The sequence below is a fragment of the Spermophilus citellus genome, assembly GCF_964194105.1.
Source record: "Spermophilus citellus genome assembly, chromosome: 7".
NCBI lineage: Eukaryota > Metazoa > Chordata > Mammalia > Rodentia > Sciuridae > Spermophilus > Spermophilus citellus.
Window position 1 is genome coordinate 25,394,938 of NC_138188.1, and position 16,813 is coordinate 25,411,750.

Sequence of the window (16,813 nt, forward strand, 5' to 3'; positions counted from 1 at the left end):
GAGTGCTAGTTCAAAGCCAGCTTTAGCAAAAGGGAGATTCTAAGCAACTCAGTGAGATCCAGTCTCTAAATTGAGTACAAAATAGTGCTGGGATGTGGCTCAGTGGTTGATTGCCCCTGAGTTTAATCCCTGACACTAATAAATAAATAAGAGGGGCTAGGGATGTGGCTCAAGCAGTAGCACGCTTGCCTGGCATGCATGCGGCCCAGGTTCCATCCTCAGCACCACATACAAACAAAGACGTTGTGTCTGCCGAATACTGAAAAATAAATAAAAATTTAAAAATAAATAAATAAATAAATAAGAGCCCTGTGTGATAGCTCATGCCTATAATCCCAGCAACTCTGAAGGCTGAGGCAGGAAGATCCCAAGTTCGAGGACAGCCTGGGCAACTCATTGAGATCCTGTCTCAAAATAAAGAATAAAAAGGACAGGGTTGTAACTCAGTGGTAAGTGCCCCTCAGTTTAATCTCTAGTACCTAAAGTAAAGTAAAATAAAATGGGGATGTATCTCAGGGATAGAAACCTCCTGTGCTCAATCTTATCCACAGTACTGAAAAAATAAATGAATAAAATAAAGCAGAAGACAAGGGCTGGAGTTGTAGCTCAGTGGTAGAGCGCTTGCCTAGCATGTGTGAGGAACTAGGTTTGATTCTCAGCACTGCATATAAATAAATAAAATAAAGGTCTATCAACTACTAAAAATATATTTTAAAAACAAACAAACAGAAGACAAAGCAGGAAGGGAGTCAGAGAGTACTTGGCTTGGCTGATTAGTCACATGCTGTGATGGTCATGAAGATTCATATTGTTTGGTGTGTGAACTTTATTTAGTTCCAAATCATACAGTTATTGCCTTGGCTTTATACCTATCTGGACTTGGCCTTCCGGTTGTACCCTTAGTACATAGTTGGCTAGAAATCACCGAGCACATATGACAGTATTTACAAATAGTTGAGGTGGAAATGGGGTAATACTGTTTAGTTACTTCTTTTTTTTTTTTAAAGAGAGAGCGAGAGAGGGGAGAGAGAGAGAGAGAGAGAGAGAGAATGAGAATTTTTAATATTTATTTTTTAGTTCTTGGCGGATACAACATCTTTGTTGGTATGTGGTGCTGAGGATCGAACCCGGGCCGCACGCATGCCAGTTGAGCGCGCTACCGCTTGAGACACATCCCCAGCCCCTTGTTTAGTTACTTCTTGTCTGTGTTTCTTTAACCTGCCCAGGGGATGTGAAGAAGTAAAAGGCTCTAGAAGTATACTTTAGGAAAATTAAATATCTTCTCTGATTTCTTACCTCTTTTATATAAAAATTAGGTACTGAAGAAAGTGAAAGCCTCCCAAAATTGAAATGGGATCACTTTTCTTAATTTGGGAAGTCATGTTGATGAGAAGAGAAGCCAGGTGGCATATACCAGTAACCCCAGCTACTTGAGAGACTGAGGCAGGAGGATAGAAAGTACCATGCTGATATACAAATTCCATTCTGGTTTTGCCACTGTTATTAGTCAGTACTGTTTGGGCAGAGAGGATGTGGTACCCTGGGCCCAGGTGTGGCCAGTGTCTTTTCTTTCTCTGATTTTATTACCATCATAGTTTTAACTATGAGTAAGTATTTAGATGTTAACTTGTGCATGTTTTTTTTTTTTTAATTTTTATTTCTTTAGTTTTCGGTGGACACAACATTGTTGTTTGTATGTGGTGCTGAGGATCGAACCCAGGCCGCACGCATGCCAGGCAAGCGTGCTACTGCTTGAGCCACATCCCCAGCCCAACTTGTGCATGCTTTAACTTTATTTTTTTTTTAAGTTTTATTTTTGTAGTGCTGGGGATTGAACCTAGGCCTTTGTGCATTCGAGGCAAGCACTCTACCAACTGAGCTATATCCCAAGCCCTGTGTTTTAACTTTTTGTGGTGCTGAGGATTAAATCCAAGACCTCATGCATGCTTGTCACTGAGCTATATCCCCAGCCCTCCTTATTTTTAATTTTGAGGCAGAGTCTTGCTAAGTTACCCAGCCTGTCCTTGAACTTGCAGTCCTCCTGCCTCAGCCTCCAGAGTTGCTAGGCATGCATCATACCCCAGCTCAGTAGACATTTCATGCATAAATGAATGGATGAAGTATCCAAGTCGGGCAAAGTGGTGCACATCTGTAATCCTACAGACTTTGGAGACTGAGATAGAGGATTGCAAATTCAAAGCAAGGCCCTAAGCCATTTGGCAAAACCTGTCTCAAAATAAAAAACAAAAAGTTCTGAGGATGTGGCTCAGTGGTAAAGTGCCCTTAGGTTAAATCCCCAGTGCCAAAAAAAAAAAAAAAAAAAGAAAAAGAAAAGAAAGAAAAGAAAAAAAGAAAGAAAAGAAAAGAAAACCACATTTTTCTTGGGTTTTGGGAATGGGTGATGAGGTATGCAAAGGTTGCTCAGGGAAACTCAAGACACATACACAACACATACACACATCACACACTGGGGACAAAGGAAATTTGGGTAACAGGTACTTCTGTAGGGAGATTTGGATCTTGTCTGTGTTTCTTTAACCTGCCAGGGAATGTGAAGAAGTAAAAGGCTCTAGAAGTATACTTTAGAAAAATTAAATATCTTCCTGGAGCCAAATGATCTGTAGAACTTTAGGATACCACCCAGGATATACTTCATGTGTTGTTTGACACTGTTCCAGTATTAGATATTTAGATCAAGTGGACCTGCTTTGTAATATTCAATCCTGCTATTTGTTTGTTTGTTTCTTTTCTTTTTGTACCAGGGATTGAACCACTGGGTCACAACCCCAGCCCTTTTTATGTTTAGAAACAGGGTCTCTGGGCTGGCGATGTGGCTCAAGCGGTAGCGCGCTCGCCTAGCGTGTGTGCGGCCCGGGTTCGATCCTCAGCACCACATACAAACGAAGATGTTGTGTCCGCCGAGAACTAAGAAAAAAAATAAATAATTGTTAAAATTCTCTCTCTCTGTGTCCCCCTCTCTCTCACTCTCTCTTAAAAAAAAAAAAAGAAAAGAAACAGGGTCTCACTAAATTGCTTAGGGCCTTACTAAATTGCTAAGGCTTTGAACTTGTGATCCTCCTGCTTCAGCCAGCCTTCCATGTAATTTGGATTACAGGCATGTGCCATAGTGTCCAGGCCACCTTCTAGACTCTTAACCAATAGGAAAGCAGACTAGACCATTCACAGATGTAATTAAGACCACCTGGAGCCTGGCACGATGGAGCTCAACCGTAATCCCAGTGACTCGGGAGGCTGAGGCAGGAGGATTGTCAAATTTGAGGACAGCCTCAGCAATTTAGCAAGGCCTAAGCAACTTAGCAAGATACTGTCTCAAAACAGAAAATAAAATGGACTGGGTATGTAGCTCAGTGGTAATGCATTTTTGGGTTTAATCCCTAGTACCAGAAAAAGGCTCCCTGTTTTTCTGACAGGAATAAAGATAGGATGGGACTCAGCGGGGAGCAACCTGTTCTTATTCTAACTCAGTTACCTCAAAAAGATTTCAAAAACAGAGAGGAGGGGCTGTGGATTGTGGCTCAGTGGTTGAGTGCTTGCCTAGCAAGCATGAAGCACTGGGTTTGATCCTCAGCACCACATAAAAATAAATAATATTGTGTCCATCTACAACACACACATATGTGTGTGTGTGTGTGAAATAATTTGTATCCAAGAGGGAGGCAAGAGAGGGAGCCAGAGCAGGTGCTGAGGGACCCTTCATCCTTTAGTAATCTAAAGGAATACAGGGCTAAGGGCCACAGCAAAGATCCCTGCTTAGGATTTTTTCTTTTTCTTTCTTCTAAGCATAGGTCTTGCTAAATTGCTGACGCTGGCTTTGAACTCCCTATCCTCCTGCCTCAGCTTCCCTGAGTTCCTGAAATAATATGTGTGCCACAGCACCCAGCAAGATTCCTGCTTAGGGCAAGGGAAAAATTCCTTGAATTGTTTCAAACATAGGAAGGGCCAGGGGGGCTGGGGATGTGGCCTGGTATGCGTGCGGCCCGGTTGGATCCTCAGCACCACATACAAAATAAAGATGTTGTGTCCACCGATAACTAAAAAATAAATATTAAAATTCTCTCTCTCTTCCTCTCTCTTAAAAAAAAAAAAAAAAAAAAGAAGGAAGGGCCAGGAACCACCAATTAGGACACACACTTTGGGATCCCTGAACCTCAAGACCATACTCCAGACTGAGTGATACTGCTCACATACCTCTTGTCTGCCTAAGCAGAAGCTGTCCCTGCATTGATAGGAAACAGCTCCACAGCTGTCTTTAAAGATTATTGGCAGCAAAGTCAACAAATGGAGGGGTGGGACCTAAGCAGGCCTGAGTCAATAGCAACACTTGGCCTCTAAGATATGATCCTATCCAAAGCCTGAAGGTGCAATTGCACCTTAGTGCTGGGTTCTAGTCAGGCAAGTTACACTGTACACTACTACTCTGAATATATGAATGGCAGCAACTGGTAAGGGCATCATCATAGCAGATAAAAAACAATTCGGAAGGATCTAGCAAAGTAGTAGGAAACTTATCCCCAGCCCAGTGGGAAACTTAATATTGCACAAGTCTTGCCAGGCATGGTGGCTCAAGCTTATAATCCCAGTAGCCTGGGATGCTGAGAAAGGAGGATGGTGAGTTCAAAGTCAGCCTCAGCAATTTAGCAAGGCCCTAAGCAACCCAGTGAAACCCTGTTTCTAAATAAAATACAAAAAAGGGCTGGAGATGTGCTTAGTGGCTAAAAGCCTCTTAATGTCAAAAGAGGTTATGTGGGCCTAACACTTGGTGAGATCCCAAAGTCTGAATGTGAGTGGGGCCCATGTTTGTGAAGGTCATGTTCAACAAATTCTCAGAAGGGAGAGGCTTAATACTGGGATTAGGCAGTTGGCCTTGTCTGGGTGTCTTCCTCTTTTTTAAAGTAAGGACTTTTGCTGTAACAAAGCTTCAGAAAGGCCTTGTTGAATGTTCTGGCAGGAGGAAAAGCATAGACAGAAGTGAGGCATCCCACATAGGAAAAAAATGGATTGCACAGGATGTAGACCAAAGGACAAAGAAGTTCAGATTTGTAGATTAAGCTCCTACCTATATGATAAAGAGGTTGTATGAAAAGTGCCCTCAGATAACACTGACAAAGAACAAACACACAATTCCGTGTCACCCAGCACTTTATTAGTGGTAAAAATTGCCTTGGTGTAGGCAGAGAGGAGGCAGGGATAAACAAGCGCAGCGCCCTTCTATGGGGATGTTCCCGGAAATCAGGCGTTCCTCAATGCAGGTTTAGAGTAAACACCATCATGGATGAAATCCCCACAGAAAGCAGCTGGCAACTGCCACGTCAGGATAAGAGGAGTGTCCTAGGCATTGCTGGGCATCTGAGAGAGCAGGGCTTCAATGTCAGGTTCTATGTCGATGGTCGGAAAGCGGCGGCTGTATCTGCGCACCGGCACACCGTCAGGGCCCACCAGGAACTTCTCAAAGTTCCAGGCAATATCATTGCGGCACACCGGAGACCAGATGATGAATTTGGGGTCGGTCATGAGTGCACTGGGGTCATCGCTGGGCACTGGCAGGGCCTCCCGCAGGAATGCGAAGAGCGGATGTGCCTTGGAGCCATTCACCTCGCACTTCTCGAAGAGGGGGAAATTGGGCTCGAACCCGCCACCGGGTCGGACGTACTTGAGGGAATTCAGAATCTCTTCGTTCTTCGCGTTCTCCTAAAGGGAGGCAAGGGCAGCTGGGACTCGGGCCGCGAGAAGTGAGCCCTTCAATCCCAAATGGGGAGTTTTTCGATGAGTCACCAGGATGTTGCCCTCCTTGCAGCCGCAAGGAGCACCGGAAGGGAAGCCGGTGGCCCGCCTCTTCACGCAATAGGCCAAAGGCTACCAGGCCTGCGCCCCCAACAAAGACTGCATGCCCACCCTTAACCCACCCCATCCAGCGCACCTGATGTCCAAACTGGTTGCACGGGAAGCCGAGCACGACCAAGCCCCGGGGCCCGAGGCGCTTCTGTAGCTCGTTCATTTGGGTGTAGTCCCGAAGCGTGGTGCCTCAAAGAGAAGCCACATTCTCGATGAGCAGCACCTTGCCCCGCAGAGAGCCCAGACTCAAAGGCTCCCCGCCAGCCAGCGGGCGCGCGGAGAAGGTGTACACTGTGGACTGGGCCGCCATTGTCGCCAGCCTAGTGGCACACATGGCGTGGGTGTCAGGGAACTGAAAGAAGTTTATCAGCACAGTTGGGGGGACCCAGGCAGTGCCTTTTAACGGGTCACGGCGAGGTCACGTGACACCTACACTTTTCCGGCCCTCCAGCCGGCTCCAGACCTGACAGTCCCGCCTCATCCGGCCTCCGCCCTCCCCAAGGGCCTTGCCCCTCCCCATGACTGGGACTACCGGGAGGGTGCGGCCCAGCGGAATGCGTTCTTCACAAAAGCCAGGCAGAGGCTAGGGCATGTCTGGTCTGGCTCAAGCAACCCTGCACTAGGCTGGAGATGGCTGCCCGGGTTCCCGCCGGGAGCCCTCGAGGCCTCAGAATTCATTCTCAAAATGTTTCTTAGGTTGTGGAGTCCGGCCTGGGAGATTGGCTGCCGCCGTGGAAGCAGCTCATGCACAAACAGCCCTCCATCTTTTGCCCCTGCAGTATGTGCCCTACTGTCGCCAGGTATACAGGTTGACTTGCAACGTTGGTGCAGTCTACAAGGGCTTCCAAGGCAAGTAGTTCTCCAATGAGGCTCTTTAATTTTAGGAAGGTCAAACTGGAGGAGGGGTGGGGCAGGGCTCCATCCTGTAAGACAGTTTTCACTTCCCAATATTGTAGGGCTTTCTGGGGGATACTCGTATCCAGGCCTCTGATTTTCCTTCTACCTTTCTGCTACCGGTACAGCAACACCCTTAGTTTTTCTACTAACAAGTAGTTAGTTTTTCTACTAACAAGTAGTGTCAAAACCTCTTGGGAGTGGAGCTCCCTGCTTAACAGCTCACTATGGCCAAGAAAATTCAGTGGCCCCTTCATGTCTCACTAGGCTCATTCCCACTCCACCCATCCGTGCTTGGAAATTCAATGTGACACAGGATAATCATCTCCATGTTCTTGGGAGAAGCCAGATTAGTGCTGAATATGTGTGTGTGTGTGGGGCTCCACCCCTTTGCAAACAAGCTGGTATTTTACACATACCCTGAAGGAACAAACCTCTCCAGGGTGAGCCAGGCCAGGAGGGCTGAGCCCATCCTCCTTTTCCAGCCCTGGAAAGAGCAAAACACACACCAGGATACAGGAAGTTTAGAAAACTGCCTTTATTCTATTAGTTGGAAAAATTAACTGGTACAGAAAAAAAGTTTAGTCAGCTGGAGAGAAGAGAAAAACCAAGTGCCACCCATGAGAACTGGTGGTTCCTCTGGGAGGGAACCTGGATACAGTGAGAAGAAAGGAGCATTGTGAATAAGAGCCAGACCCTGCAGTCTAGGTGAGAGGTTATGCCACCTTCAAGTGTCTAATTGTTTCAGGCATGAAACCAAATTCCTATTTACTTTGCCCAGCTCTGGAGAGGGGTACTGGGAAATGTGGGGCCAAAAAAGGGTGATATGGCCATCTTTTATCAGAGAAAGTGACAAAACGGGAATTTTAAAAATGAATTTTCCATCTGACTTTATTTCCAAATACACTTTCTTTTTTAAAAAACCAATACACTTTTCTGTGGGTTGACAAATATCAGTATTAGGAAATCCAATTATACAAAAAATACTACATCTAATCTGGGATAGATATATTTATTTTTGGTAACATACATTAAGTGGCACTAATTACACAGTAACTATAAGGTAACTAACAGAGTAACAGAACTGTAACTCTGCCACAGCTGCATGGACTTGGGCCTTTCTGGCTGAGTACACTTTTTTTTTTTTAAAAGAGAGAGAGAATTTTAATATTTATTTTTTAGTATTTGGCGGACACAACATCTTTCTTTGTATGTGGTGCTGAGGATCGAACCCGGGCCGCACGCATGCCAGACGAGCGCGCTACCGCTTGAGCCACATCCCCAGCCCTGAGTACACTTTCAAACAACTAAATGCCCACCCCAGAGCTATGCCAATGAAATCAGCTGAGGAGTAAAGCTCCAAAGTGATGACTCACCAGATTTCCTTGCAGCTGACAGATGATAGGCAGGACATGTTAGTTATAAAGTAGTTACAGCCTAATTCACAAAAGTTACCGTTTCTCTTTCTAGAAAGAAGCAAGAAGTTAAGAAATTCTTTGAATTAGCGCCTGGTGTGTCAGGTGGAGTACAGAGAGGGCTGTTAGAGCAGTGTCAGAAGAACTCTGGCAGGTCAGACAGGTTGGACATCATTATTAATCATGGTTTGGCTTCTAAATACTGGTAGCAAGATGACTTCTGATTTGTAATCTTAGGTAAATTATAGATAAATGAAAAAGGCCAGTAATCATATACTAAGATTAATAAACAGCACTTCAAAATTAACCGCATAAGGGCTGTGCTTGCAGCAAGGTTTCACAACACAAGGCACCCAGATTTTTTCTTCCCACGTCTGGCTTGCAGAGCAGCTCTCGTGGCCATTTCAAAAACCTCCCTCACTCCATCTTTGGTCTTTGCTGAACACTCCATGTACCCAAAGGCGCCAATCCTGTTTGCCATATCTCTGCCTTCTTCAGGTTTTACTGGCTCCTAGAAAGCAAAAAAGAATGTTTTCAGCAAATACTGTTAAATATACACAGTACAGAATATTTAAATTCAGCTAAAGGTTTTTTTTTTTGGGGGGGGGGGGAGATAGGGTCTTGCTATGTTGTGAAGGCTGGTCTCAAACTCTTAAAAGACTCAAGTGATCCTCTGGATTTAGCCTCCTGAGAAACTGGGACTAACACTACACTGCATCAGAAACCCTTTTGTTGTTGTTAAAACTGCCAAACTCCCAGATTTAAACTTGTTTTATGAAAATTCTGGAATTGGTATGCAGTACTTCCTATTTCACCCCACCCCCAAAATAAAATCTCTATTAAGCACATTCTTCTCTGGAAAGTGAGATAAAGAGGGAAGAGATCAAGGGAGTCCTGGAAGATTAAGGAAGGAATCTGGGACAAGCCCTTGGGTCTTCCTGTAATTAGCTTTACAGAGGACCAATGTCCATGGACAGAAATAGGGCCTTCCCTTGATTTTCAGGTAGTAAAACCTCAGTGGCTTTCTTGGGTTGAAGAGACTGACAGTATTTCTATAGTGTGGAAGTTCTACCATTAGGCCATCTGGCTTCTGAGAGGCTGAGATGTCACCACCACCACCATTACTTCATTATAAAGACATTAGGTTAGGGGCTGGGGTTGTGACTCAGCGATAAAGTGCTCACCTAGCATGTGCAAGGCCCTAGGTTCAATCCTCAGCACCACATATAAATAAATAAAATAAAGGTATTGTGTCTAACTACAACTAAAAAAAAAAAAAAAATAGGCTTTCTGTTTGGACTTCTTGCCTTCAGGATTTCCTTATCCTTCAGTTGCCACTAAATTATCTTTGGCCTCACTTGAACCTAGGTAATAACTAAAGAGGGAAATCAAGAGCCTGAGGGGCTGGGGATGTGGCTCAAGTGGTAGCGTGCTCGCCTAGTATGTGTGCAGCCCGGGGTTCGATCCTCAGCATCACATACAAACAAGGATGATGTTGTGTCTGCCGAAGAACTAAAAATTAAATATTAAAAAATTCTCTCAAAAAAAAAAAAAAAAAAAAAAAAAAAAAAAAAAAAAAAAAAAAAAGCCTGACAAAGGTCTTATATTTGAGGCATTGGGTACTGTTGGAATGTTTGCTTCCCAGGCTGATAGTCCTCAGGGGCACAAGCTCCTCAAAATAGAGATTCCATGCTGGGCATGATAATGCACACCTGAAATCCCAGAAACTTGGGAAGCTGAAATGGTAAGAACTCAAGTTTGAGGCCAGCCTAGACCATTTAGCAAGGCCTCAAGCAGCAACTTGGTGAGACCATGTCTCAAAAATCAATAAAAAATAAAGCGTTGGGGAGGTAGCTTAGTAGTTAAACACCCTGGGTTCAATCCCTAGTACCAAAAAAAAAAAAAAAAAAAAAGACATTCCAAGGATGGAGGATGTAGCTCTGCAGCAGAATGCTTGGTGAGCACTGCAAGAGAAAGGGGAGAGACACATTTCATTTCACAAGACTTTCTCAGGGTTCTTCTATGCAGGTACCAGTCAATGAAGTCCAAATAGATAGAGAAGGATTTCTGGGTCTCTCTAAACAACTTTATTTGAGGGTCTCTGCCAGGTGCCCAAGTATAGGAAGACAAAACCCTATCCTAGAACATGCCTGCTTCATCTTGGCTAACTCCCGCCTTGTGTGCTCATCATTCCGAAGATCCTTCTTATTCCCAACCAGGATGATGGGTACATTGGGGCAGAAATGCTTGACTTCTGGAGTCCATTTTTCTGGGATGTTTTCTGAAAGAAAAATGCGCAAAATTTGGGGATACAAATTCCATCTTGAAGAATCTCCAAAAGCCCTAGTTAAATTGTACAGATACTTCCTTTGAGAAGTATTTTGAACACACACCTACTAGTTTCTAAACCACTTGCTTCACATGCACAAGGCCATGGATTCAATCTCTAGCAGCGCATGTGCTCAAAAAGTGTTGCATTCCTCTGCAGGTGGGGCCCAAGTAAGGACACTGGAGGAGCAAAAGATCCAAAACATAAGTTGGTGTCACATGGTATGACTTGTCTGAGAGAGAGAGATCCTCACTGGCCATGCCTATCATTGCTAGCAGATGAATTCAGACCCCAGCTTATAGAAGGTTTCCCCATTCTGGGGTTCTAACTGGCCCAGTTCTATCTTGCTCACGTGCTCAAAGCATAACCTCCACCCCACAGATTTACTGGTATTTCAAATAACTCAAGAATGACATTGGCAATACTGGGAATTAAACTCAGAACCCTGCACTTGATAGGAAGTGCTCTACTATTAAGCTACATCCCCAGCCCTTTTTATTTTTTATATTTTCTTTGAGAGAGGGTCTCACTATTTTTTTTTGACCAGGCTGGGCTCAAATTGTGGTTCTCTTCCCTCAACCTCCCAAGCACCTGGAATGTGCTACCATACCCAGGTATGAAAAATAACTGAAAATAACAACAAAATAATAATAACTGTAATACTAGCTGTAATTTCTTTCCAAAACTGTATCATTCTAATTTAAAAAAGGTTGTACAGGGCTGGGGCTGTGGCGCAATGGAAGAGCACTTGCCTGGCATGTGTGAGGTGCTGGGTTCAGTTCTCAGCACCGCAATTAAATAAGTAAGTAAATAAATAAATAAAGGTCCACTGACAACTAAAAATATATTAAAAAAAAAAAAGGTTGTATATACTTTATGATGGATGAAGGGTCTAAGTTTAACCTCCTATGCCACCTTAGTCATCTCAGTGTTAAGGATAATTTAAAATTGAGATGACAATAATAATTACCATATATAAGGTTACTTTGAGTCAATACATATAATGTTCTTAGTATGATAATCATTCAAAGTGTACCTACTGTTATCAGAGACTATTTTAAAAATAAACTATTTACTCTCTGATTTCCAAGACAAAATTACCAAAAGGAAAGGGCTATTTAGAAAATGGAAAGATGCTATGTCTTCTGGACTTCTGGATGAAAGACTGTAAGGTAGAGAAGTAACACAAGTGAGGGCAGAAAAATCTCATAAACCAATGCTCCATTTTTCAGCATTCAAGATAGATAGATGTTCAATTGCTTCCTTTGCTACAGAGTCAATTATATTATAAATGTAATAATTTGAAATTCAAAGCCTTATTGTTGAACAAAGAGATTCCCAAAGAACTGTAGCATCCCAGCTTTTAGAGCAATAATGAGAAAAGGGCCAGCACATCTAACGTGAAACCAAATAGTTTCTGGATGAACCCTATTCTCATTCCTGCATCTGTGGTCAGTTCAGGTGCCTTAGTGATACCTTTAAAAGGTGAGATTACATCACTTCCTTAATTCAACCTTTTTTTTTTTTTTTTTTGGCGGGGGACAGATGGGGTGAGTGTGTACCAGGGATTGAAACTAGAGGCGCTTAACCACTAAACAACATCCCTGACCTTTTTTTTTTTTTTTTTTTTTTACTTTGAAACAGGGTCTTGCTAAGTTGCTGATGCTGGCCTCAAACATGTGATCCTCCTGCCTCAACCACCTTAACCACTGGAATTACAGGCATGTGCCACCAGGCCCAGCTTCCCACCTTATCTTGATGAAAGGAGAGGTCTTTACCCTTAGCCCCATCTCCTCTGCTATAGTAGTACTGTATTCCTTCCTTCCTCCTCCTGTCTCATGTCTTGGTGACTCTGTGCCTGCTTTCCCCTCTACCTAGAAAGTCCTTTTGTTGGGTATCTATATGAGCCTCCTTCAACTCCTGCTTCTCAAAAGCATAGAACAATGAATTATAAAAATTTTTCTACTAGGGCTGGGGATGTGGCTCAAGCGGTAGCGCTCTCGACTGGCATGCGTGCGGCCCGGGTTCGATCCTCAGCACCACATACCAACAAAGATGTTGTGTCCGCCGAGAACTAAAAAATAAATATTAAAAATTCTCTCTCTCTCGCTCTCTCTTAAAAAAATTTTTTCTACTAATGTGACTTTTCTACCTATTGTGGTCTTTCATTGAAAAGATAAACCTTCTTTCCATATTCTAAATAGTATCTGCCTTTTAGTTGTTTGTCTTGAAGTAGGAGAGTGAATAGTTTATTCTTTCAATCTCTGCTTAAAGGTCATCTTTTCAGTGTTATTGCAATTGATCATCCTTTTAAAATAGCAGATCACCATGGTCCAACACTATCAAATTTTTTTAAAATTTATTTTTTAGTTGTAGTTGGACCCAATACACAATTTTATTGTTTATATGTGGGGCTGAGAACCGACCAAACCCAGGGACTCACACATGCTAGGCAAGCACTTTACCGCTGAGCCACAACCCCAGCCCCTCCAAGTGTTTTGTAATGTTTTATTTTATACTTAGAATTTTTTTTGGTACCAAGGGTTGAACTCAGGGGCACTTTAACCACTGAGTGACATCCTCATCCTCCTTAATTTAAAAAAGAGTCTTGCTAAGGTGTTAAGATTGGCCTCAAACTTGCAAATATTCTATTCTCAGCCTCCCACCACTGGGAGCACTGTGTCCACTGAAACCAGCTTGTTGTCCTTTCTTATTCTTCTTGTTTTTTGGTACCAGGGCCAAACTGCTGAGGTTAGCTTTGAACTCAAGAACTTCCTGGCTCAGCCTTCCAAGTCTGTGGGATTACATGCCTGGCCACTTGTTCCCCCCTTTGTCTTTTTTGTTTTCCCTTCTGTATAAATTCTATTAGTAGATGCTCAATAATTACTTGTTAAATATATGAAATTATATCCTGCTCCTGGAATTTTGGGCACATAAAATTAGAATGAATTCTGCACCCCCCCCCAATTTTTTGAGGGGCACGGTACCAGGGATTGAACTCAGGGACACTCAACCACTGAGCCACATTCCCAATCCTATTTTGTATTTTATTTAGAGACAGAGTCTCACTGAGTTGCTTACAGACGTGCGTGTGCCACCGTGCCCAGCTGAATTGCCCTTTTGAAGAATAATTTTCAAACTTTTTAACCTTTACTTCAGTATGTCAATCCCCTATAACCAACTCCCCCCCCAACCCCCAATAGAAATCTGATCACATCAGGTCAAATCACTTTATACTTCTGGATGGCCTTTGAGAATCCTAGAAAGCCAGACAAAAGGAATCTTTTTTTTTTTTTTTAAAGAGAGAGAGAGAGAGATTTTAATATTTTTTTTTAGTTTTTGGCAGACACAACATCTTTGTTTTTATGTGGTGCTGCAGATGGAACCCGGGCCGCACGCATGCCAGGCGAGCGCGCTACCGCTGGAGCCACATCCCCAGCCCGAGCCATTTATTTTTTAATTGTAGTTAGACACAATGCCTTTATTTTATTTATTTGGATGTAGCTTAGTTGGTAGAGTGTTTGCCTTACACACACAAGGCCCTGAATTCAATTCCCAGCACCAAAAAAGAAAAATAAAACAAACAAAAAAAACCCCAAAATTCCTTAACTTTATTTATTTTTATGTGGTGCTGAGGATCAAACCCAGGGCCTCACTCGTGCCAGGTGAATGCTCTACTGCTGAGCCACAACCCCAGCCCCCACAGTCCTATTTTTTGTTCTTTAGAGACAGGGTCTCACTGAGTTGTTTGGTGCCTCGATTTCTGCTAAGGATGGCTTTGAACTAGTGGTCCTCCTGCCGCAGCCTTCTGAGCCACTGGAATTACAGGTGTGTGCCACCATGCCAGGCATCCCCAGCCTTTTTATTTTTTATTTTGGACACAGTATTGATAAGTAGTTGAGGCTGGTGTCAAATTTTGGATACTTCTGTCTCAACCTCCGGAGTTACGAGGATTATAGGCATATACCACTGCCACAGAGACAGAAGAGGAACAATATTTTGTTCTGAAGGTAGTTTGTCCTTAAAGAATTATATTCTGGATGATGAGAACCCAAAGTCCTCCTCATTCCCATAGCATTTAGTTTAAGACCTTTATGCATGTGTCTGAGATGCCAAATAACTCCATTTTCTATATGATCTAAAGCTCTGCCTCCAGTCTCCAGGGTCTTTTTGCAGTCCCTGAAAGGAAGCCAGGTTAGTCTATAAACCAAATTAGGTCAGGTGTGGTGGTGTACACCTGTAAACTCACCGACTTGAGATGCTGAGGCAGGAGGACTGCAAGTATGAAGCCAGTCTGGGTTTTAGTGAGACCTTGTCTCTAAATAAAAAAGAGCTGGGTACGGTGGTACACGCCTATAATCCCAGAGGCTGGGGAGGCTGAGGAAGGATGATTGCGAGTTCAAAGCCAACCTCAGCAAGACCCCTATAAAAAAAGGACTGGGGATGTGGCTCAGTGGTATAGTATCCCTGGTTCACTCTCCAGTACCACCAAACCAAAACAACCACAAAACTAAAAATGAAACTGCTGAAAATGACCTAAATGGACCAATGGCAGCAGGGACTACCTGCTGTTTCTCAGTCCTGGCAGACACTGCCTAAGGGACTCAATTCATGACCTTGAACAAGTGGCTCAATGTCTTAAATGACCTAGTATTATCATTAAAGTGGGGACAATAATGACAAAAGCACAATCACCCTAACCATAAGTACTCAAGCAACCAGCAGGCCTTAAAAACCTGTTTGCGTTAATAATCCCAATATCCCTAGGCCTACCTGCTGCCTTGTCATGATAATGCTGTAGCACCAAGTTAAAATATCACAGAATCTTTAGTACAAACTAAAAGCAAAATTTTCAGTTTTGGTTCACAGCATGAAGCCAGTATTACTTGTATAAAAGCTTTTTCTGAAGTATGTGGCCACCTGCGCTAGTGAAATGGTCAGTCTCTTATTACCAACTAAGACACTTAAGGGCAAAGATAGAGCTTTTAGGAAAGAAACAGACATGGCTTTAAAAAAGAAAGAGCATATCGGGCGCATGCCTGTAATCCCAGTGACTTGGGAGGCTGAGGCATAAGGATGGTAAGCAAGTTCAAGGCCAGCCTCAGCAATTTATTGAGGCCCTATGCAAGTTAGCGAGATCCTGTCTCAAAATTAAAAACTAAAATGGATTGGAAATGTAACGCAGTGGGTTCAAGACCCACATGGGTTCAAGCCCCAGTACCCCAAAAAAAAAAAGAAAGAAAAAGCAAAGTTAGCAGCCAAGATATTGAGCTGTTGGCAAGCAAAGGATTAAATAGGAAGCACTGATAAAATAACAGAGGTAACCAAAAATCTTCTCCAAATCTTAGTCTAAGAGATGGCATTGTATCTGAAATCTACCTACTATCTATCCAATAGTAGCATGTACTAGGCTCTGGATCCCATGCAACACCCAGAATTGTAAAGGAAGGGAAAAAAAAAATAATAAGCACAATACCTATTGAAGACCTAGGCTGAAAAAGGACTCATAACCCCAACCTCTATAGTGCCAAGGCTCCAGGTTTCTGGACATGATGACCCCACTCCTCTGCAGTTCATGTCTGCTTTTCAGCAACTTGATGCCCAGAAAAAAAAACTGAAAAAAAGAGATGCCTGCCACATAAACGGGCAGTGACAAACATTAAGCTGCAGGATCACTCACCTAAACTATCAGGGCTGTCAATGGAGAAACACATCAGTATAACATCAGTGTCTGGGTAGGAGAGGGGCCTCAGGCGATCATAATCTTCCTGCCCAGCTGTGTCCCACAAAGCCAATTCTACCTGTGATAGGAAAAACAACCACAGGAGTGCAAAGTTAATCCCACTACCTATTTTAAGAAAAAATAATGTTTATCACAGTACATTTGAACATATCATTCCAAATAATAAAATACAGAAGTATTCATTTTATGAGACTTAAACTCAAATGTAAAGGACATGTTTAAATAAAGTGGCACAATTCAAAATGTCTGATCAAAATACCTTTGTAGCTTATAAGTATTTTATTATGAATAACATTACAGAAGGAAACAAAGTGGGTAGACAGGAAATCAAACTGTAAATAATATTTCACCAGGTTAACAAAGCACACAGGAAAACCACCAGAGTAACTTTTCTTAATACACATTCATGGGCTGGGGATGTGGCTCAAGCGGTAGCGCGCTCGCCTGGCATGCATGCAGCCTGGGTTCGATCCTCAGCACCACATACCAACAAAGATGTTGTGTCCGCCGAGAACTAAGAAATAAATATTAAAAATTCTCTCTCTCTCTCTCTCTCCTCTCTTAAAAAAAAATACACAT

At 43.0% G+C, this 16,813-nt stretch overlaps 2 protein-coding genes across 4 annotated transcripts in view; both read right to left on the reverse strand.

Annotated features, from left to right (window-relative positions):
- Positions 1–5,142: 5,142 nt before the first annotated feature.
- On the reverse strand, positions 5,143–6,254 carry GPX1 (glutathione peroxidase 1). Its single transcript, XM_081302563.1, has 2 exons — positions 5,939–6,254; positions 5,143–5,709 (listed from the first exon to the last, which is right to left on the reverse strand). Exons 1-2 carry the CDS (start codon positions 6,185–6,187, stop codon positions 5,350–5,352), a joined length of 609 nt encoding a protein of 202 aa, XP_081158689.1. The 5' UTR covers positions 6,188–6,254; the 3' UTR covers positions 5,143–5,349.
- A 2,132-nt stretch (positions 6,255–8,386) lies between these two features.
- Positions 8,387–16,813, reverse strand: part of RHOA (ras homolog family member A) — a 49,581-nt gene continuing 41,154 nt past the window's right edge. For 2 of the 3 annotated variants that reach the window (XM_081302565.1, XM_081302564.1), the window contains 3 exons: positions 16,172–16,292; positions 10,313–10,443; positions 8,387–8,673 (listed from right to left, as the gene is read on the reverse strand). In XM_081302565.1, coding sequence (XP_081158691.1) covers positions 8,500–8,673; positions 10,313–10,443; positions 16,172–16,292 — 426 coding nt within the window. In that variant the 3' untranslated portion in view covers positions 8,387–8,499. Of the gene's footprint in view, positions 8,674–10,024; positions 10,127–10,312; positions 10,444–16,171; positions 16,293–16,813 lie in introns of those variants that run through there. The other variant, XM_081302566.1, reaches the window with a different exon arrangement.